Here is a 10,481-nt window from a genome sequence, read left to right as displayed (position 1 = left end):
CAAGGCACGTTGAGCGAGGGGTGCCAACCCAGTACAAAAAGACAGGAAAAAATCACACGACAAACACACGCCACACAGAGCAAAGCCATGTAAACACCGGAGCCTGAGCCAGGTAGACACCAAGGTGTCCAGAAGGCAAGTCAGCAGTGCTGAGCAATGTGCCAGCACCGTGCCTAGCACCCTGTCAAATTAGACCGAATGGAGGGGGCATGTTCTCCCTGTTTTGTTCCTGTGTTGTTCCTCCTGATTTCCCTTACAAGAAAGGACCGGAACTGGACGTGCGAGTACGGAAAATGAATGGATGATAACCAAATTGCTTTCAGACTATGAAGTGACTTTTAAGGTTTTTCCATTGTGCGTGACCTATTAATAAATGAGGTTTATTTTAGCAACATAAAAGACCTGCCTTTACTGACCATGTTGCACATTGCGATTTTCTCACAGATTTGTTACATGCAAAAAAATGCACAACAGAACACATTCACTGAAAGGAGACCAGTATGGACCTCAGTCTGCCATTTCACTCTGATTCTGGACTCATGCTGTTGCCCGCAGCATCTCCAGGACCGACCCAGGCAGAACAATGAGAGGCGTGGGCTCCCTGTGGCCTGTTAGGCTGAACTCATTGTCACATCCTGTGATGTGCGTGGAGAGAGTCATGGTCATTTGGGATTCCCTGAACTGAGGAAGCATTGGGCTGGAGCATGGGCTGGGGGTGGAAGGCAGCAGTGTTAGCTGTGATTGGCTGTAGCTTAGTGATAGCCCTTTGACTAGAACTGACAGGATTGTCACTGCCTGTAGCTCGTTTCTTGAGTCATAATGCTCAATGTAGAAGGATTAGCGGCAAGCATGTTAATAAGTGTTATTTAAAGCCACTCTGGGGCAGTGGTGGCCTTGGCGGATAGGGAAGCAGATCCATAATCAGGCCAAGTTGCCACTGAGGTGCGTGCACCCTGTGCTGTGTTTCACAATGACAATCACTTCACTTTCTTCAGTTATCTGAATTGTTCACATGCCATGCACTTCACGTCTCTGCCATGTTGAATTAGAAAATATTTCACCATATTTCCCCCCTGCACATTCTTTGCAGCTTTCACCAAATTATACTTGTATGAGACCAATACAATGCCTGATAAAATCCCCCAATAACACACTAATGGAGTCGGTGGTGAAGATAACATTCAAGAAGTGAGGCCACATCTTGGAAACACATCTCTGACTGATCCTAGAGAGCCAATTCACAATCGACTGGCCATAATGCGTTACTTTTCCAGAGTGGCACTTTAGATGTCAATATTTGATAGCCAATTTAGCCAAAAGGTGGCTTTTGTGAGATAAACTATCTCAGTTAGATGCTCATAGCTGATACCACTTGTATTTCACTGCCCCATTTCCTTTGCATCATCCTCATTCCTTTGTGCTTGCATTCTACTATTTGTCTCAGGGTGTTACAACAATATTGGCATCTTGTGGATAGAGCTGATTGGTTGCATGACACTTTCAAGGTGAGTTTGATTAACTTGCTGGCGTCCAGCGAAACCTGTGACCAAGACCCAGGTTCAAATCCCACTTACTCCCTGAGCAAGACACTTAACCCTAAGTGTCTCCAGGGGGGGACTGTCCCTGTAACTACTGATTGTAAGTCGCTCTGGATAAGGGCGTCTGATAAATGCCGTAAGTGTAAACGTAAGTCAAGTCAACTTTATTTCAGAAGCACTTTAAAAGCAGTTCCACCACTGCCCCAGTACATACAAATATACACAAGAAGTAAAATGTAAAATACACGGAGAGTGAATACATAATCGGGGCACAGCATTTGTGAAGGCCATTATGTACATTTACATTTACGGCATTTATCAGACGCCCTAATCCAGAGCGACTTACAATCAATAGTTACAGGTCCCCCTGGAGCAACTTAGGGTTAAGTGTCTTGCTCAGGGACACAATGGTAGTAAGCGGGACTTGAACCCGGGTCTTGTGGTTCATAGGCGAGTGTGTTACCCCTTGGCTACTACCATCCCCTATTATGTCTCAAGGATCCTGTCCATTTAGAGCCTCAAAAGCCACCAACAAATTGGTTGGTGGTAAACTGAATTCTAAAATGAAGCGGCAACCAGTGGAGTGAAGTAAGAACTTGATGCTCTGGACTAACTGAGTAAAATACAGAGCATTGCAGTACTCAAGCCATGGTGTAATAAAGCATGTGAGATCTCAAAATCATTCAAATGTAAAAAGGGCTTAAATTGATACAAACATGATTACAGACCCTATGCATGTCCATTTTAAAATTTCAATCCATGATTACACCCAGGTTCCTGTCAATTCTAGGGAACCAAGGTGCAATTTAGGGCAATTAGTAGTGGGCATAAAAATGAAAACCTCTGTTTTGCTTTTGTAGAAATGGAAAAAGTTCAAAGCCATCAATTCCTTGTGGTCATACAGCAAACACAATTTATTGCTGCGTTATAAAGCGTCGCTGGAAACCACTGTTTTCAGGTTCCGGAGCCAGTGACGCAAGGACACGTCACACGCGCGCAGCAGCGGCCCCAGCTGTAGTTCTGGCGTCAGCCGGCGCGACCCGGCGGCGTTGCGTAACGCCGCTGACGTAGGCGCCGCGGGGCGGGGCCGCCGATAAGTGACGGGAGGGGGGTGTCGGAGGGAGGCTCCAGCCCGGCAGAGGCGGGGCGGTGCCCGCTCCAGTGCGGTCGCGACGCTGCTGGGTCAGTGTGTGTGTGTGTGTGTGTGTGTGAGTGTGTGTGTGAGTGTGTCTGTGTGTGAGCGAGCGTGCGTGCGTGCGTGCGTGCGCGCGCGTGCGTGTGTGGGGGGGAAAACGCTGAAATTTCAGCGCGCCGCACTCCTGCTCCGCTCCATCCCGACTTATTTACGAATGAGGGAGCCGCGGAAAAGCCCGTGAAGACCCGGCGCACCGGCCGCCGCTGGAGGTTGAGGGCAGCTTTTATTATTTTCCTCTCTCTATCTCTCTCTCTCTCTCTTTCTCTTGTTGTGGAGTCGGAGGTGTTATTTTAACTTCGAGATCCCCTCTCAACGTTTAGCCGAGTGGCGTTGGACTGTTCGGGTGGCCGGGCTGGCCGTTAAACCCCAGATCCCTAAATGATCATGGAGAGGAAGAGGATGGACTGCCCGGCTCTGCCCCCGGGTTGGAAAAAAGAAGAAGTGATCCGGAAGTCTGGGCTCAGCGCTGGCAAAAGCGATGTATACTATTACAGGTAATTAAAAAAAATAATATATATAAAAAAAATTATATATAAAAATCTGGCCGTTATTCGTAGCGCTGAAAACAATGAGGAAGAAGTACTTGTCCCCGAGGCCACCACCCCCCTGCGCACTTTGTCGCGGCGCGGGGGCTGGACAGCGCTAGCTCCGCTTTAGCCTAGCCGCCGTCCCCGCCGCCGCCGCCGCCGCAGCTCCTGTCTGCTCTGTACCCGCGGCGGGAGGTCAGCGACCGGGTCACACCGGATTACGTTTCCACCCCCAGCAACACGGCGAAGTATCGCTGTCGGCCTCTGCTTATTTATTTATATGCGCGCTTCCATTATACATCATATAAGTCAGACGGCTGCTCGAAACGCTTAAAGTCCAGGAAAAGCGCCCTTTTAAAAGCCCGCAGGGTGTTCGGGACAGTAGCGCACCTTTACTCACGTGTCTAAATAGAAATAGCGGATACTACGGGAAGAAATACATTCAAGATGTGAGATGGTCTCTCTCTCTCTCTCTCTCTCTCTCTCTCTCTCTCTCTCTCACACACACACACACACATGTCAAAGGTCAAAGTGAACTTGATCGTCATTTAAACTGTACAACAAGGCATGCGTGGCTGAGCGGATGGCACACGCACATAGCAGATTTGAACAGGGACAGAAATACTTGCGCTTTGTATGTAGGGGGGACTCATTGTTGCGCTGTGCACGCCTACCTCACAAGTGTAGGGCAAACGGAGTGAAGCCAGGTTCATGATGTGGGTTATTTGTCATTCATTTTTTTTGCTTTTGGTCTGATGGTGTCGTTATTGGTGTGGCAAAAAAAAAGCCTGCGTTCCCTCGGGAGGATTTTAACAGGTGACAGGTGGGATGGAAGTGATGGACATCTGTCTACGCCTTGAAGGAGGGTTTTTTTTTTTTTTTTTTTTGGTATTAATTGCCTAGTTAGCACTCCGCATGTCTCCGGAGAAATCAGCTAGGATGCGAGGACCGCCCCCTTCCACCAAATCTCTATAAGGTTGACAGATGCCCTTCTTTTGAGTTCTTTCTGAACTACAAATGTGTAGTTTACTGTATTTATCTGAAGATCCTCTGTGAAGATCCTCTTCAGAACAACGTGTGTTCAGGTCAAGTCATCCTGGAAGTAAGTGGGACTTGAACCTGTGACGTTTGGGTTGGTCACGTTTGATTGGTAATGAAGGGTACCATTTCAGCGTAGCATGAAAAAGGCAGTCGCCACAGAAGCCACATATACAAGGCCGAAAAAGTTCAACCTGACTGTTCAGGGCCTTCTGTTCTCCTGGGTTCAGGATCAATCATTTCTGTGTCACGTCCCTCAAATTCCTGTAGCATAAAATTTTATTGCTCGTGCCCATCTCCTGCTTAACCGGCATGCCTTCGCCACTAAACGAGAGTCTTGCCCCTCCCCTTATTTCTCCGCTCCTTCCTCCTCGGCATTCTCTGTCCGAACCCCCTGGGGCCGCGGGTGTTTGCGGGGCTCTACAGTTTGAGTGTCCGAGGACAAGAGGTCGCATTCTCTGCCCAGTCATGAAATGCGGCTCTCATTCTTATTCAAATGGGCGCGTCGGCGGCCATGTGTGAGGGAAGTGCTGCGTACGTGTGTGCTGGGGGCTCGCGTTCTCGTCTTGTTTTGTTATTTCGATTTTTTAAAAATCATTTCCCCGCCTTCTCGCTTGGTCTCTGCCACGTCCCGAGCTGCTGGGCCTGTTTGCGCTCCACCCTGCGCTCCACGCATCCCCACGCGGCTTCCGCAGCAGGCCCGGCACCACCCGCCCCGCCAGTTTCTCGCCACGGAACAGCAAAACGCCGCGTTCCCCCTCGGTAATTATTGACACATTTTTACGTTCCGAGCGGCGCTCTTCTTCGAGCAGCTGGAGCAACATGCTGAATAAAATCCCCACACACACACACTTCTTCGCCCCTCCCTCTGTTCATTATGATGTGTGGTGTGGGGGGATGGGTGTTTGGTTTGGTTCGTTTAAGGTGCCGTGGTGGCAGGGAAGGCTTGTAAAACGATCCCTGGGCGCTAAGCGTGTGCCGGTGCCTTTTTCCCCACCACTCCAGCCGTGACCATTGTAAATAATGAGGAGCCCCCAGCCCCCTGCCATCGCTGGCGTTTTCCACACGCCATGGATCAAATTAAGGGGGTCGGACCGACCCACTTCCTGTTCTTGTTTTTCACGTTGTCCTCTGAAGGTGATCCCTGGCCTGTGGTTACGTCGCGAGCCCTCGCTCCCGCCGTTCGCGTGCTAGTTGAGATGGCGTAGGCGTCAGGGTGACTTATGCTAATGGCGGCATTCTAGGCACGGCGAGACGCGCGGGCTGATTTCTCGCGGGGACCGTCTGGCCCGCTGACGAGCGCCTCAGCGATTCCCGCTGATCTTGGTTACGCACAAATACCTCGGCAACGTCAGTGTTACTTCCTGTTGTCAGCGCGTAAGGAAGTCACGGAAGGCTTCGCCTGCCCTGACGGTCCTACTGAGACGGCCGCGAACGCGAGTAATTAAACGTGGCTCCGAAAGCTTGCGCTGGTCTGTCCACAGTCGCATTCTCCGCATTCTCCAACGCACCGTCAAGTGTGTGATTATGGCATTAAACTGGATATTGTGTGGCCTCTTCATCATCACCCTCTCGCTTTCCTGTCGCCGTGATGTCTGCGATCCTTCCCTCTTCATTGTTCTCTCTGCACCTTTGTGTCTCCGCCATCTGTTTTGTACACTTTGTGCGTCCGCGTGACAAAAAGCGCATGCTGAGTACGGGGCGGCTCGCGACGCCGGTTTGGCTTTACGTATCTGTGTAAGGGTTTAAATCCGTTCACCGTTCACAGCACTCATCAGACCCGCTTCACTCTGCGCGTCGCTACTTCCACCAGAGCTGCGGGAATATGAAGGGGGGTTCCCGAGAAGGTCGTTGGGAGAGTGGAATGGAAGGGCAGAGGGAGCGTGACGTTCTTGTAGAGTACCTTTCGTAAGCTTCCTTCCTGGACCTCCTTCGGGCATGTTGGGATTGAGTCACCCGGCCCATTCCTGTCTCGGTGGGGGTCGTATTTTCGCTTCTCGTAATTGGCATATCCCCCAGCACCCCCCCAGCCGCCGCCAACGCAGACACGCACACGTACAGCCGTGCCTGGCTCACGCACAATGACCTGCAGCCCGCAGTTCCCTTGCAAAGGAGGGGACCGCGGCGGTCAAGCATCCCTTCCCTGTCTTTGATGTGGAAGGTCATTATGTGTACAGAGGTCAAATGTTGCAGTAGCCTTGCTGCTTTATGAGAAGCTTAGTGGATTAGCCTACCCCTTGCTTGCTCTCTCTCACACACACACCCACACACACACGTGTGCAGAGCGCCTTTTCTCTTCCTTTTCCCCCATACGTGTCCCAAAGCCGAGGGACGTCCCATCTGCCAGCGTATAGCTGCGCCAAAACGGCGGCAGGTGATTTTCGGGTATTGGCGCAGTCGTATTTATAGCATGAAGCCGTTTGTCCTCGGGTTTCACTCTGCCGCCGATCATGCATGCAGAATGTGGCATTTGCGCCTGTGAGCTCCTCTGGTGAGACGGGCCTCCACCCCCCCTCCCCCCTCCCTCCCCCATTCTTTTTAAATGGTGCTGCCTTCCGCTGTGCCACTGACACAGTGTCTGTGGCCTGTCACAGTTGAACGCAGGATGCCCGTTAAATTCTGTTCCTGTGCGATGGGGGCCGCCCGCGTGAAATTAATCAGACCATTCCTCAAAACCAGTTGGCCTTCACCTCTGCGGCGTTGCGGCATGACTCACTCCTGAATGGGGTCCCCCCCCCCCCCCGTCTGGCGGTCGTGGGTTGGAGGGCTTGCGTACCAGTGCCCCAGCGCGGAATTCAGGAGCCAAACGTAGCTACCGCTTCCTGTTTTTATGGTGTGATGTTCCGTGAATCAGACGCAGGTTCTTGTTCTCCGTGTAAAGTGGCCGTGGATGGACCATCTCTGCGCGAAGCGTTCGCGACCATCATTCTGCCCATCGTCTACGTGTGTGCGCGCATGTGGACATGCATGCGTATGCGCTTGCGTTGCATGCCTGAGGGGGTTAACTGTTTTGCGCTGAGGCAGTCAATGGGGGAGGAGAGAGAGAGAGAGAGAGAGGGAAAGCTACGTGTGCTCCCCAGCCTCCCCCAACCCAACGTAACCACAGCCCTCCGCCGATCCACGCCCTTTTGTCTGGCTGACAGCATGCCTCTTTTTGGGCCCCTGAGGGCCACATGCAGCGGGAATCTCTGTGAGGGCCTTTCCAGGCACCCAGAGGCGGCCCAGCCTGCTTTTTGGAGAGTTGTGGATTTAAAATCAGTGTGGGTTGGTGGGAGTTCATGCTCAGCCAGTATTGGATGTTCCTGATCATATACCCTTCCCCTTTTTGGTTAATGTTCTTAATAATTTTGAGCTGTTTCCTGATCTTGAACCAGTGCATGACATTTTGCCAGCCAAATAGGCCAGGGAAGAGGAGTGTCCCAAACACTGAGTTAGAACCCGGAACTACTAGCATCAGGAGCTGGGAGGGGAATTTGCATAAATCTAACCTAGCATCTCGTCTGCCTTGGAAATGAAGACTGTAGACCAGCGCTTCAGTATGAGCACCAGCAGTTCCTCTTTACTGCTCTTTACTATGACAGAGTCTCTGTCCCTGCAAGTAAATGCTGGATGTGAATGTGTTATCAAATTGCTGCAAACTGTTCCAGATACTGGCACCTGTTCAATGAAAAGGGGTCTGAGAGGCAGTTAGATTCAGGTATGTTGAAGTAGGGTATTGTCAGATCTCTTTTCTGGTGTCTAGGTTAGCTTTGCCCCCCCCCCTGCCACTAGAAGTAGGTCACAGATTGATGAAAATGCCCACCTTCTGTTTAAGACTAGTACAACACTTGTTCTGTGTCCTGTTGAGACATCTTTTTTAATATTGTTTTATGTCAAAGCCTCTGCAGGGCTTTAGGCCAGATCATAGGCCTAAAGCCCTGCTGAGTTAAAGACATCACTACAAGCAGGAGCGTATGAGCATGGTACACTTGGAGCCCCCTCACACTGTAACACCTGGCATAAGTTGTGATGAGAGGTTAGTGGAGGCAGTGGTGGCCTAGTTGTTAAGGAAGCGGTCCCGTAATCAGAAGGTTGACTGTTCGAATCCCGATCCACCATGGTGCCACTGAGCAAAGCACCGTCCCCACACACTGCTCCCCGGGCGCCTGTCATGGCTGCTCACTGCTCACTAAGGGTGATGGTTAAATGCAGAGGACACATTTAGTTGTCAACGTGTGCTGTGCTGCAATGTTTCATGATGACAATCACTTCACTTTGACTTTTAAAAGTGTCACCAATCTTGGTGGATTGTGGTTTAGCCTGGTTCCTGCATGTGCTGGGAAGTTTCTTTTAGTATGTTTCAGTTCCAACAGTAACAAAGTTCTATGACTTTGAGCATTGGAAATATGCCCCAATTGACTCTATGCACCAACAGCATGAGTTGTAGGAGATCAGCCCACCTAACTGACCCTCCTCACTGCTCTGGTAACCTTATCTAATGCGATCACGTAGGGGAAAAAAAAGAGAAGTCAGTGTTGTCCTTTTTAGCTCAGCATGTTTTCTTGCCTAAAGCAGTGATCCAGTTCCTCCACCCCCCCACCACAGCAGCCCACACCGCCTCCAGTCCAGAGACTGACCCAGGAAAACACCATGTCCGGCGTGTCCATTGGTTTAATGAAAAGCTTGTACCATGGTTTTCATTACTCGTCCAGAATGATCCCCAGAGCAAGAGTCTACTAATCCACCGGCACGAGAAGACATTAGGTTACATGTAGCCCAGGGTCAAGGGTAAATTATCCAGCATCTATGGGAATGAACTAGTGCTAGGGCTCTGCCTGAAAGCAATCATGGACCCCAAAGCACGTACAGCCAACATGTGAAACAACTATTTCAGGAGGAGTGTTGAAATTACACTTATATCGATGCAGACGTGGACAGTTGTGAAAAGATAGTGAAGTGATTGTCATTGAAACGCTGCAGCACGTCACATGGAGACTCTGCTTTTGACCATCACCCTTAGTAAGCAGTGGGCAGCCATGACAGGCTCTCAGGGAGCAGTGTGTGGGGACAGTGCCTTGCTCAGTGGCACCTTGGTTGTTCGGGATTTGAACCGGCAACCTTGTGATTACGTGTCCACTTCCTTACCAATGATGCAGTGGAGAACATCATCGATCATATCACAATGACATTTCTTGGTGATTTTCTGGCACTGGCTTAAAAAGCGGTTAAAAAGTAGTGGCTGAAAAGTATTACACTGCAAACTTGGGGATCAAAATTAGTTGAACTTTGACCGCCGCACGCCGGGACTCATTTTCTCATGACCAATGGTATCGAAGTGTTCTAGTGCCGGAGTGGAGGAAAAGCTGATCTTATCAGTCTTATGGGTGTCCGGAGATCTACAACACAGCAGTATCATCATACCAGGAGTTTCGAGAACCACGCCTAGTTTTTAAAGAAGAAGCGCAAACATCGCATGCCGTGTTCATTCTGAAAGCAGCTTTAGATGTTCTCCAGCGAGCAGATAAACTGTCAGCGTTCTGTCGCCGCTAACTGACACCGCGGACGTCTGAACCAGCCGTTTTTCTGCCGTTTGTGATCAGTTGTGTCAGTTTATCCTGATCATTGTAGCAAAGTGTCCACACGGGTGAACAGACCTTAACTCTTGTTAAGGTCTGTGCATTTTGTGAAGTAATGTAGGAAATTTGGTTGGCCAGGTGTGTACAACATCTACACCCCTTCATGGTAATAGTATTCCCTATTGGCAGTGGCATCGGTCGACCACAAAAAGGGTTTGAGAAGCTGTTTGAGACTCCAGTGTAGATTAGTGAAGGTTCACACCTCTACTTTTCAGGGCATCCGTGGTTCATGTTTTGTAGATGGTGGCGATTGAGAGAGAGAGAGAGAGAAGGAAAATGATATTCTGTATTAGCACAAGTATTTACTTTGCTAATTCAGATAATCTGTTTACTAGTCCACGTCAAAGCATTACATGGCGGTGTGTTGCAAGTGCTCAGCACGGTCTTTCATCTTTACCACAGACCTGAAATTAGCTGCTCGGTGTATAGGAGGTGAATTTCAGCATAAGCTTCTCAGACAGCAGGTCATTTTGGTCCATTCACTTGCACACACAAAGCCCATGGCTCGAAAGCTACTGACGTTTTGGACTCCAGTGTCTGGAGTAGGTTGTCGTGAGGAATTAAGACG

At 50.1% G+C, this 10,481-nt stretch overlaps 1 protein-coding gene across 4 annotated transcripts in view; it reads left to right on the top strand.

The window, feature by feature from the left end:
• Positions 1-2,660: 2,660 nt before the first annotated feature.
• The window catches only part of mbd2 (methyl-CpG binding domain protein 2), a 33,585-nt gene continuing 25,764 nt past the window's right edge, over positions 2,661-10,481 (top strand). For 2 of the 4 annotated variants that reach the window (XM_028973694.1, XM_028973697.1), the window contains exons 1-2: positions 2,662-2,942; positions 3,054-3,227. In XM_028973694.1, coding sequence (XP_028829527.1) covers positions 3,112-3,227 — 116 coding nt within the window. In that variant the 5' untranslated portion in view covers positions 2,662-2,942; positions 3,054-3,111. Of the gene's footprint in view, positions 2,950-3,053; positions 3,228-10,481 lie in introns of all 4 variants that reach the window. The other 2 variants (XM_028973696.1, XM_028973695.1) reach the window with 2 other exon arrangements.

This window comes from Denticeps clupeoides, chromosome 3, assembly GCF_900700375.1.
Source record: "Denticeps clupeoides chromosome 3, fDenClu1.1, whole genome shotgun sequence".
Taxonomy (NCBI): domain Eukaryota; kingdom Metazoa; phylum Chordata; class Actinopteri; order Clupeiformes; family Denticipitidae; genus Denticeps; species Denticeps clupeoides.
Note: the sequence above shows the minus strand (reverse complement) of the source record. Positions and strands in the feature narration are given on the sequence as shown.